The sequence below is a fragment of the Saccostrea echinata genome, unplaced genomic scaffold (assembly GCF_033153115.1).
Source record: "Saccostrea echinata isolate AGI-Se365-2 ecotype Australia unplaced genomic scaffold, CSIRO_AGI_Sech_v1 ptg000009l, whole genome shotgun sequence".
NCBI classification, from domain to species: domain Eukaryota; kingdom Metazoa; phylum Mollusca; class Bivalvia; order Ostreida; family Ostreidae; genus Saccostrea; species Saccostrea echinata.
In genome coordinates, this window is record NW_026889758.1 from 9,805,815 (window position 1) to 9,832,923 (window position 27,109).

The 27,109-nt window shown below is 33.7% G+C and overlaps 2 protein-coding genes across 2 annotated transcripts in view; one reads left to right on the top strand and one right to left on the bottom strand.

The window, feature by feature from the left end:
- Positions 1–10,838: 10,838 nt before the first annotated feature.
- LOC133181742 (dentin sialophosphoprotein-like) lies at positions 10,839–24,426 on the bottom strand. The gene is made up of 10 exons (XM_061316317.1): positions 23,660–24,426; positions 22,442–22,539; positions 22,110–22,325; positions 20,905–20,992; positions 20,549–20,670; positions 20,210–20,315; positions 19,527–19,708; positions 15,190–17,667; positions 14,926–15,025; positions 10,839–12,844 (listed from the first exon to the last, which is right to left on the bottom strand). The coding sequence occupies exons 1-10, from the start codon at positions 24,404–24,406 to the stop codon at positions 12,728–12,730; spliced, it is 4,254 nt and encodes a 1,417-aa protein (XP_061172301.1). The 5' UTR covers positions 24,407–24,426; the 3' UTR covers positions 10,839–12,727.
- A 1,926-nt stretch (positions 24,427–26,352) lies between these two features.
- LOC133181746 (uncharacterized) overlaps positions 26,353–27,109 on the top strand; it is a 47,539-nt gene continuing 46,782 nt past the window's right edge. The window contains exon 1 of the mRNA XM_061316323.1: positions 26,353–26,437. The gene's annotated coding sequence lies outside the window, so the exon portion shown is untranslated. The remainder of the gene's footprint in view (positions 26,438–27,109) is intronic.

Here is a 27,109-nt window from a genome sequence, read left to right on the forward strand (position 1 = left end):
AATCTTGCACAGCGAAAAGCCAAAATCTGTATACAGCACTTTGTCTGCACGAAAACTAATGTGTCAAAGTCTCTCTAGTAACACTATTGACAATTCTGTGTATCTCAAATAATATAACAGAGCCCTCTCATGTTTTGTGGGAGAAATTATACATTAATGATAATCGATTAATTAACGTCCTTGTTATTAGTCAACTATAATGGCAATATCACAAAAAATGAAAGAGTAGCCTTAAAACAACCTTGGCCTGAAGTATGAAAGATGTATAAAATCAACACAGTGAAAGTTATTGATGGAAATCAATATATATAGATCCACAGAAACAATTTACTGTATGTCTGATGTAGTAAACCCAGACTTGGTGTTTTAAGATCAAAGTTATTTTGCATATAATTTCAAAGTATATTGAAAAATCTTTCTTCAAAGAAATACGGCAGTTTTTTGGCATGTACAAAGATACTTAGAGAGGAATTATTGAGACACAAGATTCTGGATTAAAATTTTGCTCCCTAAAATACGTAAATCTATATTCGAGTTTATGATCCTGTGTTAGATGGTCGATACAGAGAATTCAAATGTTAACCTATCCTATTTTGCAAAACCCATGGGTGCTTCTTAAAATTCAGTTTGACTTAAAAAAAAAAGAAGAAAGAGATCATGATAAAAAGTTAGTATTTAGCATTAAGAATTACTAAATGTTTGCATTGATGAAAATAGAAAAAAGTAATCACAAATCGTATATTGTTGCTTTAGACATTGATAGGAGATTTAAAAATCAAGTTGAAGCTTAAATTTCTTATTTCAGTGGACCGAGGTCGTGTGAGATGGCTATGGACCATTTATTAGATTAGAGGGGTTCTACCTTTTTCCTTAATGTAAAACTTTAAGCATTTTCTACCATATAATACCATAGAAAAACTTTAAATAAGATATTTAATGCAATCAATTGACCAAGAGCTTCGTTCAAAAGAGAATGGTCCTATATTTCATAAGTAGACGTGACTGGAATATGAGATGCTCACTTTCTTTTTAAATGTGCGTGTCCCGAAAATGTGAATCCTGATATAAAAAATAGTTAGTTGAATAACTGTAGCTTTATTGTTCCTGAAAGGAATAGTGTTCCTATGATATCCTTTTCAAAGCACCAGAGTGGTCCCACTCCGATGTCTCGATGTATTTTTGGAAGAATACTTGTGGCTTTTCTTATATTGGATTATAAAAAAAAATTGAAGCTCAATGCCAGAAGTCTTTTTCAATATTTTTAATTCTTAATTTTATTCTCAAGATCTTTTTTTTTAATTTTATCTTATATTTTCATTTATATTTCTTATTTCAATTTTAACTTCCTGTTTCAATTTTCTAATTTTACTTATTTTAACTTGTTTTAATTTTCTAATTTTACTTTCATTTCTTAATTTCAGTTTGGCTTGTTGTATGTACAGACTTTCTTATTTTGAATTTTAATTTTTAAAATTCTGTTTCCGCGTGCCTAATATATTCTATTTTTAATGGTACGGTAATAAGAAGAAACGAAAGTTAAAATATGAAAGTTTGAATTAAAAAGTAAGACGAAGAAAGTTAAAATGAAAATGGTAAAATAAAGAATGAGTAACCCGGACGCAATTTTCTAGCAAAATTGAGACGAAAGGGGGCGCTACAACCTCTTTTGTATGTCTTGAATAGTGATGGAAGGCTTTCATGAAAAAGTGTGCGATTCATTTCTCGATGAACAAAATAATTTATATAGTCAATGCTTATAATTAAATTTCAGTGAAAAACAATTTGTTTTTCGTGTGCATGCTCATTATTTAGCGAAATTATAAATATATGAATGTATCTGTTTCCAGCAACTTCAAAGAGGCATTTATCTGTTTCCAGCAAATTCAATGTTTTAAAAATCGGAATTAAGTTATCCACATAATTACTATATATATATATATATATATATATATATATATATATATATATATATATATATATATATATATATATATATATATATATATATATACACACACACACACAAAGAGACTAAGGTGAATGTAATAAATAATAGTAAATTCAGTGAATAAAATCCTTGATCATAAAACTTGAACTTAAGAAGACTTTTTGCGAGAGGACAAATTCCTTTTCATTATTTAATCTGGAGAATAAAGGTCAAACAAGATCAAATACCAAGAGTTAATAAGCTCTTAACTGGATCTGAACACTTTTTAAAAAAAAAAATATATCTGTACAAATGGGTAATTCTCAATATAGAGGAACCTCGTATAAAATGAATTCCAGGGTCACTGAAAAGTTTGCATGGCAGAGACAGTGTTTGTCTTTAAATAGTATTAATTGACTAAAGATTATCCGTCGTTAACTTACCTTATTAATGCAGTAATACTCCAACATCACCTGCATATTGTGTTTTATGTCTCTCAACTGATTCGGTTTGCAAGAGCATGTTCTGAGTACGATTTTTAAACAAACACAAGCTACTGACAAAGAAGATGAAGTTACAAGGCTGTTAACAATCTCCATTATAGTCGGCATTTCGCAAATTCTATGGTTGAAATAATGGGCTTGTTTGCAAACACAATCTATCTTTGGGTCGTATTTTTACCTGATCAATACAGAGAGCTCACTCTAGGTGTGACCTATGGACAAGGGATGCTTACTCCTCCTAGGCACCTGATCAAACCTTTGGTGTTTCCAAGGGTCCTGTTCACGATTTGTATTCTTTATTCGATTTATGAGATTGTTCACTGTTTGTTATCTACACCTTGTACACATTAAAAGTTTACTGTGAAATTCAAAATTCAAATCTAGATATTTTCCTTGAAGGGAAAAGATTTTTTTTGGATATTTGATAGTTCAATCTAAAACTGGTTTAAATAAAAGAAAATTTTGATAACAACTCAATATGGAAAAGAAAAATGTAACATAACCAAGAGTGGAAAGAACTATCGGATTATATATAGAATCATATAGAAATAACTCTAGAAGTTAAGTCTACATATCAGAGAATTCAATCAGACATCTATGAAGAAAATGTCCGCATAACTCATTCATGTATATGAAAAAAAAAAAAAAAAAAAAAAAAAAAAAAAAAAAAAAAAACAACGCAGAAAAAATACTCTGGTGTACTTTTTCTTTGCTTGATGTATTTTTATAGTACACGCACTATCTATAAACTTTGCAAAATCAGTACTGCAGAAATATTTCAAATTGTATTATCAATTTACGTAGCTGGGTAAAAAAAAAACAACTTAGCAACGAAACTGGGAAATGCAAGATTTCACAATCAACAACTATAATGTCTTATTGCCTATGTAATGGAAAATCAGCTTACGGCATTTCAATGAAATATTATATGAAAGATTTTTACGCCCCCGTAATTGAAGATAGTTTTTGCTCTATCATCCAACTATCTGTCTAGCTGTCTGTCCGTAAAAACTTTAACCTTGTCCATAACTTTTGATCTTTTGAAGCTAGGGCTTTCATATTTCACATACCTTTCTTTTAGTACCAACATATTTGATCTCTTGACCTTGGAGTTTGATCCATTCTTGCAAAATTTTACCAAATACTAACCTTGCCTATCACATTTAAATGGCTGCTGCTAGGGCTATCGTGCTTTTCATGTGTATTCCTTGTAACAACACCTTCCCTTGAGTTTAAACAATTCTGACCCTTGACCGTAGAATTTTACTTACTTTTGAAAAACTTTACACTTTTCTGTAAGTTTTGAATGGTTGAAGCTAGAACCCTCATACTTCACATGTGTATTCCTTGTGTCAAGACCTTCCCTTGGTATAACAATTTTGATCTTGACTTTGGAGTTTGACCTATTTTTGAAAAATTTTAACCTTGGCCATAACTTTTGAATGCTTGACTCTAGTGCTTCCATATTTCACAAATATTTTCCTTGTGACAAGACATTATCATAAATACCAATATTTTTGACTCATGACCTTGAGTTTAGAGTTTCACCTACTATTAAAAAACGTTTAACCTTGACCATAATTTCTGAATGGTTGCTGCAAAGGCTTTAATATCCTTGTTAAAAGACTCTCCTTTGCGTCAATTTGGTTTATAAAGACACTTCTCAAAGTTATCATTTCTGTTTATGAATTATTTTTCTAGGTACATTTTATTTTTATGTGTAATAGAAGAAAAAAAGACATGATAAAAAGATACAAAATTTGAAGAAAAAAATCATTGTCAGTCAATGGCTATCCGATGACCTTCCTCAGAATTGTTAGTAACTTGATAAATTTTGTTTTACATTGTACGTATCAGTAGATGACAGCTCAGACCCAGAGATCTTTGCAGTCGATAGTTGTTTTGAATATCTTATCACTGCAATAACACTTCAAGTGATATTGTATGATTTGAAATTATATGCAAACTTTGATCTTAAAACATTTCACCCTGCACATTTTTTTATATTCATGCTCATTTGCAAAGACAAATACATTATAAGGAATACTGTAACGTTCTAGTCTTATTCATTTTCCTTTCTTAATTACAAAAACAACCCCCCCCCCAAAAAAAAAACCGTGATATTGAAATCAAAAATGGGGAAAAAACTCCCCCTGGGTTTTCCTTTCATGGGACTGCAGAATGTTTTAATAATGTAGATTGTTGCATTTATCATCAAAATACATTATTGTTTGTCATTTGCGAAGTAGGGAGACATTTGACTCGTGAATGAAACCTTGAATTTCATTGACAGAATGCGATTTCTGATTTTTTTAATGATGTTTTGCTTAGGAGGGGTCTACTTTGCTCTGCTCCCAATCACAGGTACTTGAGGACAGGGAACCCCCCCCCCCTTCCAATATGCCCCACAGGTCAAAAAATATTTTTATGTATTTTTTTCATAAATTATTCTTCGGTATTATACCGCGGGTATGATTTTTTAGTAAAACGTTAATTCTGCGTTATTTTTTGGATTTTTCTTATGGAATACATTGTAAATGTGTACTAGAAGAATAATTTATGAAAAAAATACATAAAAATATTTTTTGACCTGTGGGGCATATTGGAGGGGGGGGGGGGAGGGGGTTCCCTGTCCACAAGTACCTGTGCTCCCAATTTGTGATATTCAATTGGATTTTCGAGCTTGATTACTGTTCGTTATCATCACATTCATTAGGATACAGCCTCATCAGTTTAGTTAATTTAGTTCCCACCTCTGATTTTTAACGCTGGCTATGGCGTGTAAAACGTTACATTATTAAAGTTTTTTTGTTATAATTCCTATTCAAAAATTTTGCTATTCTGAAACATATCATACCTATTCGATAAAATGCGATTCCTTTTCGATAATTGTTATTCTTATGCGGGAAAAAAGTGATTTCTATTCGATAATTTATCATTTATCAATTATCGAATAGAAATGCATCCTCACAATGTCAAAGTTTTGTGATTTCGAAACTCCACACAAACCCTTGACATAAGTCGTTATTTAAAAGTTGGGCTTGTGGTTACACATGACGTAATGGGTAATTATAAACTAACCAATGAGAATTCATTCTTCAAATGTGCTCTGGAGTTTATCAAATTGCTCAACTCCAGAGCACATCTTTTGTGATTGTAAGGAGGACGATCTTCAAAAAATTCATCCCCGATGTTATTTATTTGAAGTAACTTTCAAAAATCCTACAATATTGACACTTTCCATTTTAAAGACGAGTCATATTTGTTTTCAAAACTTACCGATTATAAAAGCTGTTTTGTGATTGGTTCCAGGAACAAATGAAATAGTAGCTTTCTAGCCCAACTTTTAAATAGCGACTTATGTCAAGGGTTTGTGTGGAGTTCCGAAATCAAAACACCTTGACATTGTGAGGATGCATTTCTATTCGATAATTTGTTATTCATATTCAAAAACATGTGATTCATATTTGATTTGTTATTCCTATTCGAAAACATGCGATTCCTATTCAATAATTTTGTCATTCTTATTCGATAATAAAATGATTTATATTCGATAAACATGTTATTCCTATTGAAAAACAAGTTATTCCTATTCGAAAACATACAATTCCTATTCGATAATCTTGTTATTCTTATACAATTATTGAATACGAAAACATCGCATTGGAATGATATAATTAAAATCGAATAACAAAAATATTGAATAGGAATCGTATGTTTTCGAATATGAATGATATGTTTTCAAGTAGGAATAACAAGTTAATTACATATAAACATAATTGCACATGATTATCGAATAAGAATGACAAAATTATCGAATAAGAAACACGTGTTTTCGAATAAGAATGATATATTTTGGATATTTCTTCCAATAGGAATAATATAACAATTTATCGAATAGGAATTATATTTTATCGAATAGGAATGCTTTGTTTTAAAAAAAGAAAAATAAATTTTTTGAATAACAAAAAAGTATTAATAATGCAACATTTACAAGTCATCTACTGGCTTTCTTCTTTAACTGCTACAGGATAATTTATGCACAGGTATGACATACATGTATAACAGGAACTTATATATATACTCATTGAATCATTAATGTGTATCAACTTGACGCAAATACCTGAAATGATGCCAGGCAAATGATGTTAATTCATTTCACTGAATATGCTTTCGTTATGTAATATGCACAAATTATCATATCAATAAAATATAATTTAGGCTGTCCAAAGTAAATTATATGTTTAACGTCACCCGCGCGTAGTTTTCGGATTGGTATTTGTTTCCGTTTTGCTTTTACTCTTATCAACTACAACTAAAAACTGCATTTCTTACGAAGAGACAGAATTTGGGCGCTGTATGAGGTATATTTGAAATGAGTCTATCATTTATGTTGAGTTGCTGACAGATTCACTAAAATTGATCATTAAACAATAAGCCCACACGATGCAAAAATATTTACATCATTTTGATTCATGTAAATGAGTAAATACTCATTTATTTGAAATTTTTTTGTTTATTTATTTTTTTCTCCCTTTCTCGTAGGTTTTGGAGTTTTTAGGTGACGTTAAACATTGAATTAATTTTAGCCAGCCTTATGAAATGAAAACTGGCATTGCAGTCAATTTGTTACATATTTTCTCAATGTGATAAGATCATTTCAGTTATATTATGTGTAGAGTTGGATACATCTTAAAATTTTTTTTAAAAAAAAGATGTGTTTGTGAAACACTGATGCCCACATACGGTATTTTATAGCAAAGGTTAAAGTTTCTCAAATGCAAGTCAAACTCCAAGGTCAAGAGATCAAAATGTTGTTACCAAAAGAAAGGGTCTGTGTCAATGAATATGCCTAGTAAATATAGATAAAAGCCGAAGCACCAGCCATTCAAAAGGTATGGTCAATTTAAGATTAATATTTTCGAAAAGTGGGTCAAACTCCAAGGTCAATGTCAAGGGGTCCAAATTGATGGTATGCAGGTAAAGACCTTGTCATGCGAAATACACGTGCAAAATATGAAGCCCTAACACCAACTCTTCAAAAGTTATGGCGAAGGTTAAAGTTTAACAAAAGAAGGTCAAACTCCAAGGTCAAAATTATTGGTATCCCAAGGATGGTCTTGTCACAAGAAATATACCTGTGAAATATAAAAGTCCTAGTATTAACTGTTCAAAAGTTATGGCCAATGTTAAAGATTTTTTTTAAGTGGGTCAAACTCCAAGGTCTAGGTTGAAAAGTCAAAAATATTTACACCCATGGAAAGGTCTTGTCACAATGAATATGCATGTGAAATATGAGAGCCCTAGCACCAACTGTTCAAAAGTTATGGCCAAGGTTAAAGTTGGGTAGAATGTTTTCAAAAGAGAGTTAAACTCCAAGGTCAAGGCCAAGAGGTCAAACATGTTGGTACCCAAAGAAAGGTCTTGTCACAAGGAATACACATGTGAAATAAAAAAGCCATAGCTCCAACCAATCAAAAGTTATGGGCAAGGTTAAAGTTTTTGCAGACAGACAGCTAGACAGACAGACGGACGGACAGGGCAAAAACTATATACCCCCGAATCTTCGATTACGGGAGCATAAAAAAACAAAAATAAAAATAGGACTATTAAGGTGCCAAAATATGCCATCAATTTATTTTCAGAATTTAAGGAGTTGTGATGAACTCTACTCCGTGATGCACGTAACGTATGTGATAAAAATCACAAATATTTGTTGTTCCATTCAGTCTGATGCTTCGAGAGCATTGCTAACTGTATATATGCCAGTTTAATACGGTTACTACTCTCCTGTACAAAGTGAATGCTCGGAGCTCCATTTTCTTTCTTTTTTTTTTTTTTTTTTTTTTTTTTTGGCTACAGATTTGTACTGAATTTTGATTGGAATCATTTTAATTTAGAGTAAGATAAACAATGGGATTGGAAAGAAAATACCTCTAATTTCTACATCACAGATCATCAAGAGTTACTGATAAAATTACGACGGCCGAGAGTCGTTCATGAATTCATTTGAAAGAACATAGCCTTTACGTAATCACCGGTTAGAACGGTACATTCGGGGTGGCGGCAATGCGTGACTCGGGGTGGCGGCACCGAGGCGAGGAAAACACCAACACGGTGAATAAACCTGAATTTTTTTCATATGTTTAGACGTGTTAGATCAGAAAATTGTATTCTACGGAAGAGAGCAAATATCAACCTACCTCTGACCGTTTAAAGCAGCCTATAAGAGTGCTCCGTTTTCTCAAACACTCTTCCTCACTTTTCGGGGTATCAACGTTTTCGACTTTTGACACAATATTCTGTTTCAAAATTGACCTCAGAAGGGTTTTTTCCTTATATCTTAAACGATAAATAAAGTAATCTCTATTTCTCAGACATGCTGCCACCCCGCAAGACACAGAAACCGCCACCCCGAGCGTCGCATGGAGTTTGAAGCCTAAATTGGCTTAATTAGTAAAATATATTGACTTATAAAGTAGGATTGAAGTTAAATTCTATCGTATTACTTTATTACTGTTTAAGATATAAGGAAAAAACCCTTCTGAGGTCAATTTTGAAACAGAATATTGTGTCAAAAGTCGAAAACGTTGATACCCCGAAAAGTGAGGAGGAGTGTTTGAGAAAACGGAGCACTCTTATAGGCTGCTTTAAACGGTCAGAGGTAGGTTGATATTTGCTCTCTTCCGTAGAATACAATTTTCTGATCTAACACGTCTAAACATATGAAAAAAATTCAGGTTTATTCACCGTGTTGGTGTTTTCCTCGCCTCGGTGCCGCCACCCCGAGTCACGCATTGCCGCCACCCCGAATGTACCGTTCTAACCGGTGGTAATGACGTATGGTAATTGAAGATGAGAGGATGCGATAGTGTACTCGACATGCTTGCACTTGATTTTCCCCCCAAATCCTCACTTTAAACAATATACATGTAATTTGCGTGAATGCCAATGACTATTTAAATTCCTGTATGGAAGAAAAGGAAAAATAAGTTCTTTGGAAAAAATTGTTTTTTTTTTCCAATTTATTTTTAATTATTTTAGAATTTGAAATGTTTAAAAGAGTTCAAATATATGTAGAATACTTTCCATGATTCCAGGGGCCTGGAATTTACATTATTTCTACAAATGATACCGGTCTCCGAGTTATGTTACCAGATTTTATTCAACTTAATGATTTGTAAAAGTTTATAAATAATAATAATAGAATTCGGCAACCAAACTTAATATTAGAGTAGAAAATGGCCACTAGTACTGTTGTTCATATCTTGAAATGATAATTAGATATACGAGGGGTGATCAAAAAGTTCGCGGACTAATTGAATTACTTCCATAAAAGAAATAAAATTAGGTTTCAGTGTTCATTATTTTTTAAAGTAGTCCTCTCCGATTTCAATGCATATTTGCCACCGTTCTGCCAATGCGTGAATCACGTGATAAAGGCAGTCACGTGACATGCCCCCGTGGCGTTTTGTTCACAGAAGCTAAAAGATTTTTCCGAGTCTTATATTTCTTACCATGCGAGTTATTTTTATAACAAGAACAGTCCATTTATCAGAAATTTCCAAATCTCGGTAATAGGATGGGTGGATAAGGATATCCTTTCCAAGAACTAGCATAGGGACCGTCAGAATCCGAATCCGCTGTCTTGGAAGCGTCGTTTATCCAACGTGGATAAAGTATGGGTGCCTTCTTTTTATCATATCTGATATGTTTAAAGTCTAAAGTAAACGATATTTTAGGGATTTAATAATTATATTATTGTTAAGATATTCAACTATTTTTCTAATTGTAACTTGGCGATCTTTCATAACAAATTGCTCAGCTAAGGACACATCTCTTCCCCAGCTTGCTTTCACTGGATAACAGAACAAACATCATTTTTAATCATCTCCCTTCCTTCACTTAAACAATCAATCCAATTAATAATTGAACTTCTGGCAAGTCTTTTGTCTTCATAAACCTTGTACAAATTATTATATACTATTGCAAAGGAATTTCCTAGATACACGTTAAACTTTACAGCCGTTCGTTGCTCGAGTACGACAGAGTCAACCATTTTTTGTCACAAGTCACCTACATATTGACGTCATTTTCACGTTGTGACGTCACAAACCTGGAGCAAAACATAACATCTGCTATTTATAGAACACGTGTATGACTACATGTGTGCCAAATCTTACTCTGATCTGAATTGTGGTTTTGTAAGTATAGAGATAGTTCGCGAACTTTTTGATATCCTTTCTTGATCTTCAGAAAGCTGCTCTCTGAACACTGTGGATTTTAATATAAATTCAATTATTGGAATGTCCTATTTATTGCTTCAAATGGTTTAAAAAACATACAAATTTTGAACAACATTATAAATATATTACTTTTATTTAAATAAATCTCAAAAAACAGGACAAAAACAAAACATCAACAGATATCTAAAAATACACCAGACTTATACAAGATATACCATGTTTCTGTACACTGCTAAAAATAGGACATTGTAATTATATCACAGACAAACTTTCTGGCTTGGAATGTATGCAGTTTCGTAAATGCCTATCGGTAACATCTAAAAATGGCGAAACCTACACCCTTTTGTTAAATACATGTGCACACTGGGTATTTGCGTACAAGTTCAGGTATGATACATGTTCCCACTTTACACGTCAATGTTTTAAACGTAGCGCATTTTTTTTCTTTCTTCATATATTAATTAAAAAATTACAGAAAGTAATTTTTGTCAATTAAACTTCTTAAATAATAAAACCAAAAAAATAATAAATATTGTTTAATATTTGAATAATTCTTTGGCTTTGAAGTCCATGATGAATTGTTCTTGACATTCCAAATATTACCCGTGACATTGTGACTTCACACATGACCTCTGATGCAGCAACTCGGCAACAATCTCTCATGTACATTATAACTGAGCTGCATATTCATGATCACAGTGGCTAGCTTAGCTGCTAGGCTAGAAAGGTCCCTTGAAAGTACTGTATGAATTATGCATTCCTATGTAGTGGCTAGTGTACTGTAGCATTTTCAGATTACCATTCTACTACACAGTCGCTATGATTTTGACTGCACCCCTGGTATAATAAACACCATGCTAAGAAACAAAATAATCACAACCAAGAGGACTGCAATTCAAATATAATTGACTTATAGCTATTCCTTAGCTATTCTTTAGCAGGTTTTCTGTTTCCATTTTAAGAAATCCTAGACACCAAGTGCTAGCTCATATAATAAAAATAATTCTAAGCATATCAAGGACCTCTGGCTTAAAATCAGTTCTCTATTTATTTTCTCTCTCTCTCTCTCTCTCTCTTGGTTTCATACAAATTTTAGTCAATTCTGTTTGAATGGTACATGTATTAGCCTAAAATATGCTGATGACAGAACAGAGCTGATGACACATCTTTTGTTTTATCAAACAGCATTATGCATGCTAGATGAAATAAATTGGACCTTGTCAATGACTTGAATTTCAATCTATGCTTAAAGACATGATAGAATAATGGCGATTTTTTATAATATCATTTTTTCCTTCTTCAATTTTCATCAAAGATCAGGCTCCGTATGTGTTTATACAATGTTTATAATTACTATGTGGGGAAAATATTTAAATATGAAAGTAATTCAAACTAAAAAGCAAAATAGTAACAGATCAATCCCTTAAGACTTGATGCACTAGTCTAGCATTACATCTTTGAGACACAAGGATAGAAGCAGTTTTTGGCCAGAATGTTGATATGCTACCATATAGCAATTTTATTCAGAGCATTGGCAAATAATAGACCTCAAACTCAAATCATTTATTGTACTTTACTTGAAAGAAGGAAGTCAATTAGATAGCTAGCAGATAACATGAAAATCCAAACCTAACCATAAAATATTAATAATCATGTGTCATTAGGAGCTGATTTGTAGCCTAACATCACAGCAGTAGTCAGGAATTCGCCCAATTCAAAAACAAAATACAGAAACTTAACAATTGTAATGACAAAACAAAATGTCAAAGACTGAAAATTATCTGATTCCAGCATAAAACAATTTTGACAATAACTTCTTGGCAAGATGCCAAGAATTTCATATGGACGGACTATGGGCAATAAATATATTGAAAATGGAATACTGTTTCCAAAAACTCAATGAAAATGTTATTGTCATTAAAGCCATTTTAACCAAAGGATTATTAATGTAAAAACATGAACCACCAGAATTATTGGATGATCTCAGACTACATCACACAAACAAGATGTGACATAGAGTTTGTGGAGCAGAACTTCTGTGGGATGGCTTGTTACCCGTGAGTGATGGGAGACAGTTGGTAGTTTTCTAACTTGTCTTGCAGGAGTTGGATGGCCTGAATTTTCTGGGTCAGGATATGGCTGATCCTTCTTATGTAATCTTCATCACTCTACAAATAATACACCCGAAAGTAACAATCACTCTACAAATAAAACACCCTCAAAATAACAATCACATGAATTACAAACCCTCAAAAACTGACAACAATTGTGATAAATAACTGTGGAAATAAATCTCTTTCTAGATTTCGTGCCCTTGAACTGAAATAAATATTCAGGGCACAGTTTTGTTTTCCTTCATAAATCACAATTCTTTCTGAGTGTATCTTTTTGTTGTGTATCTTGGCTTCAGAGTGAGACGAGTCAAAGGGCTGAGGAAAGCTGCACTTAGAAAATCTAGATTAACAGTTTGACAAATAGATAGACAAATATACACTCAGCAATTCAGCCACAAGGCACAGCTCTTTCAAGTTTGTACCCACATATGTAATAAAAATGCATTTTTATGTGAAAACTGTCATAACTTTCATCATAAAAAACTCACATTTATCATCAGAATTATGAAATTAATGGTTAGAGAGATACATACAATATGTCGAATACAACATTTATCATCTCTTCCTTTCTGAATTATACAAAAGACTAAGAGAGATTTAAGTGAAGGAAATGTCAGTTTTATGTCTACATCATGCAATGCCACCCTAAAATTACATCTTATACAAAAAAATGATAGATATGATCATAAATACTAAAACTTTACTTATATCCGTTTATTAACAGGAAATAAATGGCAAAAACCTAAATTCTGATTATATAATTATACCCTGAATATAACATTGTATTACACCCATAAATCAGTCAAGTGGTTACAGCTATTTATGTTTAATTTCTAATGAGCAATTAGCTTCCTGTTCTTCATTTCTAGATTCCTGAGTAACTTACAACTTTTATTACAGCATGGGTCAAGGGCATACATGTATATGTAAATGCAGGATTCTGACTTGATCTTGACCTCTGACTTACAAAATTATTCAGACTTCAAATGAAACTGCATTTTTCAATAGGGAGACATGCAGGACTTTGATATTAAGCATATGCACTACTTTTTTCCAAGATTTAAAAAAAAAAACAAAAAAAAACAAAAACAAAAACAAAACAACAACAACAACAACAGTACAAGGATTATTGATTTGTTGATTTTAAACTTGACCTTTAACCTACTTTTTTAAAAAAAGTAGTTTGGCCAATATATCCTTTAAACAAGAGACCCATAGGCCACATTGATCACCTGAACACATTGGCTAGGAAAAAGCACAAATCTGCTCAATATTGAAAAGTTTAGCTCAGGTGAGCTAAAAATAACTGACTTTGATGACATTTAAATGTAGCTTTACTTGCTAATAGACATTCCAAGAAGAATGTATGTATATCGTGTTTATCTCTCCCAATTGATGCCATACTCAAGAGTATGTTTTGCATATGATTAGTTTCTTAACTGAGGCAGGCTACTGACAAATAAGTTGAAGTTACAGGGTATCAACAATGTACATTGAAGTTAACATTTCACAAATTTTATGATCATTCCAATGACACTGTTTGCAAATACTCCCTGTCAAATGTTGACTGATTTTTTTCATATCTTAGGCCATTGTTTTTATATGGATTCATATATGGATTACTAGTATACAGTTTACCAGATCAAGACAAAAGGCTCAAGGTGGATGTGACTGGTCAACAGGGGATGCTTACTCCTCCATGGCACCTGGCTCTACCTCGTGTTTACAAGGGACTATCCTGCTTTCATTTTTGAATTTGAGTTTAATTATTGTTTGCTATCTTTACATGTTCATCCTTATTCTTTAGAATTACCTATTAAAATGGTAACTCAGTGACCTTGGCCTGTGACTTTCTTTCCTATTTAATGTCATTTATATGGTGCACACACTTAGTTACTTTGATATCAGATGTTGTACTCACTTTGCATACTTTATATGTTGCTATATGTACATACTTTGTTGTCCTCACTTTGTCACTTTTATCAGTCATTTTATGTACTTACTATTTGACCTTAATCAATTAATCATTATGTTTCACCCACTTCATGACCTATGTTATATACAAACTTTATGACATATTGTTATGTTGTGACTTTTATTATTGTGAGTTTCAGTGTCCATAAAGTTGTACTCACCTTGTGCCCAGACTTGGCCCCTAACAACAACTTCATTTCCTGCTTACAAAGAGAGGTAACTGTGGCTAGCTGTTCTTCATGTGCAGAAATGATAACTTGTCTGAAAATGCACAATATTTTGTTTCTATATAAATCAGAATTCTACATTTTTTTCTTTTATTTTGATGAGTTAATACTTAAAAAAATGCAATTATTTGCTGCTGTTTGTATTAATTTTATCTTACACACCTTAAGTCACTTAGATATTATTATAATTATATTGACCTGCTGTCTGTTTGCTGATCCTTGCTCTCTGCCTCCCTGGCTTCATTTTCTGAGTCCCTAGGGACAGGATGTGCTAGATCAGGGTTTGATGACTCCACTACATGCTTTGTTATGGGGTTGGTGGTCAGGGGCTGTGGGTGTATGGGAAGAAATGCTGATCCTGCCCTGTCTCCACCCTCCAATTTCTCTGTTATTATTGCTGGACTGCTGAATTTATTGGACTGGCCCCTTCCAGAGGTGTCTCCCCCACTCCTGTTACTTAACATGTGGTTCCTGTGTTCACTTCCATACTCAGACAGCTGGTCTCTCTCCTGCACTTTTGCAATTACAGGTTTGTTTTGTGTAGTTGTGTGTCGTCTTTGATTTGATGAGTCATTTGTTTTGTTTATAGGACTATTATCTGACAAAGTATGTTTCTGTGGCTTCTCCATGGAGTCCTTAAAGAAGACAGACCTTAATCTAGAAGCCACATCTTTCCTTGAAGTTGCAGGCCTGTCATCATAGTAGCTAGGCCTCTTCTGGATTGGTAGAAACTCTGTCAGATCTGAATCAAATTTGTCGTGAATATCTTTGTCAGCCTCTAGAGGTTTCTCTGGCATTTCTTGGTTAGATCGGCTGTAACCTGCAGCAGAGTGAACATCGTAATCCAAATTAGAAGTTGACTTTTGGACAGAAGAGTAGATATGTACAGCATGGTTAGCTGGTGTATTGTACCAGTCATTGGTAGACAGAGGATCCACCTCAGCCAATGAAACCTTCTCCTCTGAATCATGTGACTGTCTGTCTATGTTTTCATTGTCAACACATTCATAGTTTAATCCTCCAAAATGGTTCTGCCTTGTTGATTCCCTGTCTTCTACATTATGTTCATTTCTAGATCTCACATACTGACCATTTTGTGATGAATCTATACCCCCATGGTATGCATCTTTATTTGACCTAAACTGATCACCAGATCCTTGGTTGAATCTGCCATAATCTGATGAAATATCTTCCACCCTGTGGTCTTTAGGTGTGGGGATTCTCCTATCATCATGTTTCTGATAGGGACTTTGGTTCTTGACCTCCTGACTTGGAGAATGTCTGGGAGGAGTACGCTGCTCTGCCCTGTTTTGTTCTGTTGGTTGACTAGGTGGAGGAGTGCGTAATATCCTTGGTCGAGACTCTGTGGGGTTCACCATGGCCAGGGAAAATGGAGGTGGAGGAGGTTCTGGGTTGTACCGACTGAATCTACCAGGGGATCTCTGAGAGAAAGTTGTCAGGTCACTACTCTTAGCAGTCATAACAGCAGGTAGGATGGGGTCCACAGAGGGGTCCTGGGGAATTTTCAGCTGTATGTTATTCCCCCTACTGAGCCCAAGTACTAAAGAGTTCATTTCCCCTGTGCTTGGTGTTCTGGGAGTTTTTTGTGAGGGTGAGGAGGGATTAGGTCCATCAAACAAGTCATCGTCAGCTACACTTCCAAGAGACAAGGGAGCATGTTGAAGCACGGGTTTAGCACTGTTCACAGTCCTTCCTGAATTATTCTGAGACACTTCAGACACCCTGGGAACATTATTATTTGGGTTGGTCAAAAAGTTATTACTCAATGGCAAGTTTCTCACTTGGTTTTCAAACTTCCTTGGCCCTGAATCTGCAGCTGTGCTAGTGGACTGAGCTGACGGCTCAGTGTAGATTTTCTTTCTGAGGACAGGGGGACTGGGACGTGATGGACCCTGGGGTGAGTTACCCCTGTGGGGGGAGTTCCCCCTTTCTTGTGGGGCCTGTGTGGAATCAGGGGACCTGTAGTCCTGATCTCCTATCACTGGCAGTGGATGACCAGAGGATGAAAAATGAACTCCAGGGGTTTTTATAACTGACACACTCTGTGAATTTAAAACATTGTCAGAGGAATGAGCATTTTTGCCTCCAGTTCTGTTTAAATCATTTAGTTCATCATCATTATTAAAATCTGTAGTAGGAAAATCATTATCTGTATCTGTAGATTTTACTACAGGAACGTTTCTGTTTGTTTTCACATTATGTTTCTCACTAACATTACAAGAGTCTGAGTCAGTGTGATCCGAGTCACTACTTTCTACATGGTGTTGCTGCTGAGGGGGACTTGACCTTAAAAGGTCGGGAGATGGTCGAGGGGGGAAGTGTCTAACAGCAGAGATGCGACTAGCCACAGTAGCACTTGGTTTTCTAATCTGAGGTTTTGTGACAGAAGGACTAGAGGAGGAGGCCGATGCTGATTTTGTCTTTCTTTTAACACCATGACCTTTGATTGGGCTTTCTGTGGGATCAAGATGAATGTCCTGCATGGATGCTCGAGCCACAGTGTGTCTGTTTGCCTTTGGTTTAATAGGAGTGGATGAACACAGAATGTTTCCTGGCTGGAACACAGAGGGTGCTGTTAGAGGAATATTCATCAAGATGTTACTGGCTGTACTTGCCCTCATTCCTGAGGATGACTCTCGACGAAGCTCTTTAACCCTGAATAATCAAGGTAATGCTTTATAAAAATCATACATTTAAGCTTCAGTATTTCAAACATTGATACGTTGAATACCAGGGATATGTAGAAGTAAGGCCATCATTTAAATTTTTTCATGATGTACTCCGACCCACATCTTTCAAGGTGGGTAGGTAGGTTGTTGTTTATTTTAATCATCTTACACATCGTCTTAAAAATCTCAGACTTTTTGATGTTTGCATTATACATGTATTTATACAAAGGATAACTAGACAGATCTAATATTTATTGCTTTACAAATTTTAAATCTAAATGCATCTCAGAGAAATTATATTATAACTTTAAAAATGGTATGGACAATCTTTATTTTCCGCAAACAAAAAATAAAATTCAAAGTACTGATAAAAATGATTGGGTAGTGCCCATTTTGACAGGTCCGTCGGAGTACATCAAACAAATCATTTTTTTTTATTTTTGGCCTAAGTTCTGATTTATTATTGAATTTCAACATCAATATCTCAACTCTGGGGTATCTTAAGCTAATTAATTAATAGTCCCAAGATGTTCATCAAGTCATATATGGTTCAACACTTTTTAATTAAACAACAATTTGAGGACTTTCAGTTTTCAATGTGATTTATGTAAGTCAAAATATGTGTGAAATTTGCATAATATCAGTTAATATCAAGTTCTCTTTTCAGTGTTGAACAAAAAGTATATTCCATTTGCTGGAATTAATCTGTTTGATTTGCAGTATATAAAGTCTTTAAGGGTCCTCCAGATCCTGAGACTTGTGACGTATATCGAGAAAAAATACATTTACTTGTGGTTTTATATTGTTTGTGCACTGACGATGTCCCTGGCACCGCCTGTAAGAGAGCCTTATAAACGCTTTAAGGATGATGGTTTTGTCAAAGGAAAATTAGGCAGTAAACTGAGAGCAACATCCTAATCATAAACAACGAACACACGGCATGATCACAGTGTGACCAAAAAGAAAAAGGCGTCAATTTTTTTTTTTTTTTTTTTCTATAAAAGAACAGCAGACCTTTGAGGTTTTGTAGCATAATAATTTATAAATAACAGGTACTGTATATCTATGAGAAAACAATTTAGTTTATTTATACTTTCAGGCTAATCAATCCATTGCAATATCGTCAACAAAATCTGTTAATTGTGAAAAGCTGATATTTTTGCACACTGATTTGTGCGTTTCAATAATACCTATCTCATTGTGTGTTTATAAATATTGATAAATAGTGTGCATTTCTAGTTTTGCTCATTTATAACTGTCCAGCTCAGATGCCAATAACGAGTAATTTGAGTATGATGGCGTATGCGGAGATTTACCAAAGTTTTTGAGTCCTGAGTAACAGGATAGATAACTCTAAAAAGGAACTTTGATACCAAAGATTTTGAAAATAATTTTTCTAAATCAATAAGTTTGATTTTAATTCAATTTTCTGTTGTAATTTAATTCATTAATGTTTTCTTTACTATGGGGAGTATCCCTAATTTTTTCTCCATATATCTTAGAGAAAATGAGTTAGATTTATTTTTTATAACTTTTATTAATTTCTTTAAAAAATATGTAGACTGATAAAATTGAGTTTTTGTGATTCTTTTCTGACCTTTAAAATAATATAAGTCAGGTAAAAACAATATTTGTTGTGCTACTTATCAAAACATGGTGGGGAAAATTTCTTAAAACTTATGAAATTATTTTTTTTAAAAATCAGTATAAATTATACTTGAATTCTTGGCCAGTTTTTAAAGGCTGATATGCTTGTTAATAGTAATGCTCAGTAATATGAGAACATAAGCTGGGGGTGTGTGGAGGACCCTAAAGATAAATGATAACATAAAGCTGTGGTCCTACCTGTCTGCATATCTTAATGTGTTCAGGGTGTGTTCACAGGAAGACTGGGTGGGGGAAATATTAGCTATCATACAGGTACGTGAATTCCCCACAAACGAGTCCTTTAGTATGTGTGTCAGCTTGCTCTGACGAAATGGGGTGTGTTTACTCTCTTGATCAATTGACCGAATGCACTCCTTCAGCTGCAAAATTTAGGAAAAACACTTAACAATTGAAAGATTAATTAATTACAATATTATTAAATTTTAGTTTCTTCAATGTTAACTTGCTGACATATCACTCAAAAATTAATTCTCTAAAATACATGTATCTTGAGGTCAATATTCAATAAATGTAATCTTGTTGATCTTTCAGAGGTTCATATATTTGGGGTAAAACTTTGAACTCTTATTGCAGCACCAGACTAGCCCATCAAAAACTGATCTGAATAAACTTGAATACAAACTACAGGTGAATACATGTATAAAAATATGACCAATTGTTGCCCTTGCATTCTTAAGAATAATTAATAATTTTTGATGATTTTTTTCCTATCTATTATCCTGTGTAAAATTTCCATTTGAATCGCACTACCAAAAATAAAGAAGATGAATATTTTGAGATTATTTTGACTGAATCACAAAAACTGAAATACAGCAAAACTTCTGCCTTATATTTTAAGTCAGACTTGAGGGTTTACTTACAGCTAAGAGACTCTGATTAATTTCTGCTCCCTCCATGCGTGTCTGTTTGTCTGTGTCTGTAACATCTGAGGCTCGTTCACTACCCGCCAGGTCAATGAACGACATTCTGTTAGAAAAGATAAAACCTGTAATTAATGTCTTATATAGAGAGATCTAACACAGGATGGAAATATTCATACAATATATATATATAAAATTCATAAAATTCATTCTATTCTTTGGTTTGAAATTTTTACATGTATTTTTCAAGATCAATCAATCTCTGCTTCATAATCACATACTGCAAATTTGTGTTTAAGTGTAATTAAATTTCTTAACAAGATGAGTGATGTTTTTTACCTGCCTAGTTTTTTGTCCTTTGAGTCCCTAATCTCCAGCTGGAGTAGGGCATGAGAGCGAGAGGAGTCTGGGTTCACCCCAGTAGCTCCTTTACTCCTGACAGAATTACCATACTCCAGAATCTTTGAAATAAAGGTGTGAAATAATCATTAAATTTGATGAATTTTTTTTTATCTAATTAAAAATTTTTGTTGCAATCTCAGTATAACTGTAAAATAAAGTACTCATAAAAAGTCTTTCTGAGTAAGATGTGTTAAAACATGCATGCACAAATTGCCCCATTTGCTGTCACATGACTCTCTATGCCTTAGATCTGTAACCAATGTTAATCTGATTTCTCTTGTTACTGCTCTCACCTGTAAAAGGGAGTTGACATCAGTGGCTTGTGTTTCCGTCAGCCCAGCAATACATACTTTATGGGAACCATCTTCCCTAGCATGAAGCCTGCACCCCAAAATACAAGTAAGTTTTATCAAAATTTCTTATTAGTCTAAGTTAATAAAATTCAAAAAATGGTCTTGAGAAAAATCATTTACAAAACAAACAACCTGGATTTATGTAGATAAGCATGGGTTGAGAAGAGGCCCATTGGCCCAATGCTCACCTTAGTAGGCATGTCCATACTGCTCTTCATCAGCAGATTTATTTATATATTCCTATGTAAAACTTCATTTCACCGTTGTGACCCCACCCCACCCCCTTGAGTCATGATTTGAATGAATTTTAATCCACACTACCTAAGGATGCTTCTATTTAAATATGACTACTGTAAAATCACATATTTTCATCGGTTTAAATTTTCACGGTTTGAGGAAAAATATGGGTTTGTGGAGATTTAATTTCATGGATGAAGAAATGTTGAGTAGTTATGTATATGATATTTTACATTTTCGTGGTGGACATGAATTCATGGGTCTCTTCATACCTTGAAAACAACGAAAATTAAACTCCTGCGAAAATAAGTGATTTTCACAGAATTCATGCCTTTGCTGTTCCTGAGATTTTAAACAAATTTGTCCTATATAATCCTATGTAAAACTTAATTGCCTATTGTGTCCCCACCCTACCCCCAGGTGTCATGATTCAAACAAACTTTATTAACCTACGGCACGCTATTCAACTCTACTGGCCCTGGGTTTTTTCCCCTAAATATTCCTATGTAAAACTTTGATTGTCTACTGTGGCTCCATTTTACCACAGGGGTCAGGATTCGAACAAATTTGAATCTACACTGCCTGAAGATGCTTCCATGTAAGTTTCATTTTTCTGGCATGGTGGTTCTTGAAAAGATGCAGTCAAATTTTCAAAAATTCTTAATTATCTCCCCTTTGAAGAGGGTGTGGCCCCTCACTTGAACAAATTTGAATCCCCTTCACTTAAGAATACTTTGCAAGTCTTTTTGAAATTCGCCCAGTCGTCCTTGAGAAGAAGTCGAAAATGTGAAAAGTTTACAAGCGGATAGACAATGCTGGACAAAATGTGATCAGGAAAGCTCACTTGTGCTTTTGGCTCAGAGAGCAATAAGGTGAATTTATAAAGATAAAAATAAATAGAAATTTACCTGTTTCTTTTGTTAAGGAGGTCATAAAGGTTTCCACAATAAATTTCAAAATAGCTGACCCATACTTTAATGCCTTGTCCATATCTTCCAGACTCAATTATAGAGAAAATATCATGTGATGCCAAGAGATAGAGCCCAGGAATTTCTCGTGAACCTATCATTGTATGAGTTTTACCAGCACCTGTCTGTCCATAAGCAAAACAGGTGGCACTTCCACTAGAAAGAAACATAGTTATTCATTAAGTTAAACACTTAACTATTCATTATAGTATATATTTTAAGTTTTACATCTAGAACTCTTGCAATGCAAGACTCAATGATAAAGTGGGTACCCTTCAAATATGCAGTTAATAAGAGGTCGGGCAGCTCGAATGTATACATCTTCATTCCCACAGGCTTCATCAAACACCTCATCAAAAATAAATTCATGCTGAAAAATAAAAATGAAAATGAAAAATAGAAAAGATGTATTTGTGAAACACTGATGCCCCTGAATGGCAGCACTAGACAAAGTTAAAGTTTTTCAAATGAAGATCAAACTCCAAGTTAAAAGATCAAACTTGTTGGTACTTAAAGAAAGGTCTTGTTAAAAGGAATACATCTGTGAAATATGAAAGCTCTAGCACCAACCATTCAGAAAATATGGCCTAGTTTTTCAAAGGTAGGTCATACTCAAAGATCAAGGTCATGAGATCAAAAATATTGGTCTTATCACAATGAATACATAAGTGAAACAAGAAGCCCTATCAAATACCATTCAAAAGTTATGACCAAGGTTAAAGTTTTTTAAAAGCAATTGAAACTCCAAGGTCATGACTCATGAGGTACAAAATGTTGGTACGCCAAGAAAAGTCTTGTCACAAGGAATACAGCTGTGCTACAAGAAAGCCCTAGCACCAACCATTCAAAGTTATGGCAATGTTAAAGTTTTTCAAAAGCAGATAAAATTCCAAGGTCAAGGTCAAACAGCCAAAAAAATTAGTACCCAGAGAAAGGTTTGGTCACGTGGAATAAAGATGTGAAATATAAAAGCCTGGGCATAAACTGTTTAAAAGTTATTTTCCAAGGTTAAAGTTTGGTAAAATTTTGAAAAAGTAATGTAAACCTCTAGGTCAAGGTAAAGAGTTAAATATTTTGGTTACCAAAGAAAGGTCTTGTCACAGGAATATACACATGAAATATGAAAGCCCTAGACCCAACCATTCATAAGTTATGGGTGAGGTTAAAGTTTCTGCAGACAAATATTAAAAAACAAACAGATGGACAGACCAAAAACTATATCTTCCCCATATCTTCATTAAAAAAAAACTTTTAAATTAGACCAATTGTATGTTTTAAAGGTAATCACAATTATGATTTGAGTTTCAAAATTTCCTTCCTTTGGGTTTGGAATGAATTTTAATGATGTTTCTACATCTAAACTGAATTCATTCAATATCAAAATTATATGAGGTAAATTCACCTGAAGTTTATTTCAGCTAGTTTGTACTTTTTACCTAATGTTTACATGACATACAAGTATAGATCTATCCATAAATGTTAGTGACTACCTGTAATGTATGTGGAGTCAAATCCACTGCTAGTTTCGGTTCATTGACCGTCAGAGTTGTTGTGCTTTCAGCTGACACTATATTTGCTTCACCAGATTTGATTTCTTTTTTGTTCAGTGGTCTTTTACGAACACATACTTTAATTTTTTCATCACTTCCACTATGTTTTCCAGTGGATGACTTTGAACTTCTAATGGATGAATTCACAGTTGTTGGCACTCCATAATTATATCCTTTTTGCTTGACACGACGATTGACAGCTCTTTTTCTAACAACAGAAGAAGGTGGATTCAGATGCTTTGATGCTGGCTCATAATCTGATGGGTCAGATGACTCTGATTCTGATTCCTCTTCACTCTCAGAGAATACAAGAGCCTGAGCTTGAGCGGGCACTGAGCGACTCCTATCCACCACTCTCACATTGTTGGTTGGAATCAGTCTCTGGTTGATTACATCGTTATTATTTGAGGGAGGGGTATGGAATCTTTTTAAAGATTTTCTGTTTGTAACTGGACTATGTCTAGCTACAGGTGAATTATATAAAGGGTCAGTGTCATTAACTGATTTAATAATTTCAATGAGATCAAGTAATCTTCTTCTATCCTCAGGAGATGTTATCCCAATAGCATCACAGTCTGTAGTGTCTAATCTTGCCAGAGCTTCAGATCGAGTAATTCCATTTATGCGAAAGATTTGATAATATTTTTCAAGCCGTGCCTCTTTCAAACATTCAAATAAAGTACCCATGGCTGATTTATTTGTTCTTCAGATAAACAGTAATCTACAAAGGACAATGAAAAAAAAATATTTCTAGATTATAGTATCACCTCATACCCCACATGGGTTTCATGCAATGACAGGTAGGAAAATTAAAACGTATAAGAATGACTACTTATTTGTTTATTATATTTTTTCATTTAAGAGAAAAACAAATTGTCACATTTTTTTCACACACATCAATATTTATCAGGTAGATGTTTTCGTATCTTCATTTTGCCTTTTTTTTAACGTAATCTCTCATTCCTGCAAATATTTATTGTACTGTCTATTGCAAGCGTCAACTTACCCAGGAATTCATTGCCTTGCCTAAAATTAAATTCTGACACCAAATTTAAAGTGTTTACGTCAGGTACTTTGGCATGCAGCCGAGATCATCAGGATTCATACCAGGCATGTTACGACTTGTCTTACGAGATGTCGGAAGTCGCATGCATCGGTAGTCTTTTGAAGGTCATTGAAGATGCACTAGTTTTGAATCATCTAAAAAACAGATAATTCCATTGTATAGATTTTAAACGATGAACAGATGGAAGGCATTAATTTTTAATGAAAGCATTTCAGTAACAGGAAGCCACCTTTTCGCCATTTTAAAAGACGCGCTTTCCCTGTCATGGAAACACATTGAACTTTTAAGTTCGGATAGGTTAGGAAACATACATAGATTTGATTGATTTTAAAATTTAGTTGATTGACTGATTGATTATTAAAAGAGCTCAGAACTAATAAGAAGCCAAAAACTAAAGAGAATTAACACGACAAAAATTAAAATAAAACCTAGAAGAGCAACACCCCCTTCCCCGAAAGAAATGAAATGAACCCCCCCCCCCAAAAAAAAATTAGCACCAAAAAAAAAAAAAAAAAAAAATAATAATAATAATAAATAAATATAAAAAAATTAATTAATTAATGATAGAAGCATGCTATGAAATTACGGTTGTAACAGAGAGTGAAAAATTGGAGACAAAAATGGTTGAAGATAAAGGAAACATATGGTGATTTATCAATATTTATCGGCCGCAGCAGCATGAGTAAAATATTAACTGAGTCTTAATTGTTGCTATTATGTTTTAAATTTCACTCTCATTTCTTATCAGATAATTATTAATTAATGATTATATAAAAAGAGTTTACAAGGTACTCCCCAACCAGGGAGTGTATATGATACGAACGCAAATCGTTATGATTTTCCGAATAATAACTGAATAACTAAGTGGTGCATGATGAATAAAAATTGAAAAGTTGTTCAACTGGTAAAATTGTTTTAAATATGCTACAGCTGAGAATGAAAGATATTTTTTGCACCGCAGCTTAGCGCCCTACTCAATTCAATTTCAGTTAAGAATAAAAAGCAATCAGTAAGGCCGTGTTTGAAAAATTGCTTGGTTGCCATCTCCCGACGACTGGCTAAAAATGGCCAGAATCGAAACTTTTTTCAACTTTCAGGAATTAAGTTATTTTTTTTTCCTTTTTCCCCCCGAATTTCCCCATTCTGTCAACATATGTGCTGAATTTTTCTGAGAAAAAAAATTCCCACCTACCTACCGACCCAAGTTTTTTTTATCCTAAGTCGGGAGAGGTCAAGCAAACATTATTTTAAAGATGGCCTAATATTGTAAAAGAGGCAACAAAATAAAGGTATGCGAAATGACTGAAGATTTATGTTAAGGAAACTATCAGATTAAGATAAAGGAATTCATTAAACCGTTATTTAATGAAACCATTTTCTTGAAGCAAAGTTCCTTTTAGGAAATTATGAGGAAATGATCATATTAACAGATTAAGGTAACGGAACTAATTTCTCGATAATCCGTAAATATCCGGATCCTATATGGTAAAAAAAAATGTTCGGAATACCTCAGTTATCTAGATTAGAAAACGAAAGAGAAAAGGTATTCGTAACCACTCAGCCATTTTCCTAGAGGTTGAGTGTGATTTCGTAATCAATCGCAAAAAGTAAAAAAAACAACTCCAACTCTGTAGTGATCATTAACAAAATAGGTAAGGATGTGAAGAATCTCTGGTTTGCACATGTTAAATGGAGAGAGAAGTATTTGTTGACATTTTCTGCTCAAGCACAGGGGCTTGTCACGAAATATTTACCTTCTCTTATAATATAGTTACCCCTACCAGCCTACTATAAAAATACACTTTTATAGTAGGGGTAACTCTATTAAGAGAAGGTAAATATTTCGTGACAAGCCCCTGTGCTTGGATCACAGCGGTGAGAAAATAGTGCACTAACCACCAGGATGCTGCATAAGGATACTGCAATTGACCTAGCACAATTAAATGAAGGGACAGTTAAAGCTTTCTAAGCAGCTACATTCTGAAGTACATCTTATGCCAAGAAATGAATCTAAACATGGAATATTTTTAAAAATATGGCCCACTTACGGCCTATTTGAAACATATCTGAGTAATTGTTGCTGGTGCCCAATATAATCTCATTTACAATTACTAGCTGGTATACTGTCAGTAACCCAATTTCTTATTTTACATGGCACTTGATATTGCAGTTAATGACTCATGGATGCCCAATTGCAAGCCCATAAATTCATGATTAGGCTGTTGATTGAGAGTTTTATGTCTTTCAGCAATATGTAAATGAAAGCCAGTAATTTTATTTTGCTAGTGATGCTTCTCTTAAAATAACATAATAATAAAATCTTT

Bases quoted from the DNA above. Each gene is read 5' to 3' on its own strand.
- LOC133181742 (XM_061316317.1), bottom strand. From the start codon at position 24,406: ATGGGTACTTTATTTGAATGTTTGAAAGAGGCACGGCTTGAAAAATAT. The intron at 22,326-22,441 runs GTACCCACTTTA...GTTTCTTTCTAG, and splicing joins ATTAACTGCATATTTGAAGG to TGGAAGTGCCACCTGTTTTG. The intron at 20,316-20,548 runs GTAAAAAACATC...CTTTTCTAACAG, and splicing joins AAGGACAAAAAACTAGGCAG to AATGTCGTTCATTGACCTGG.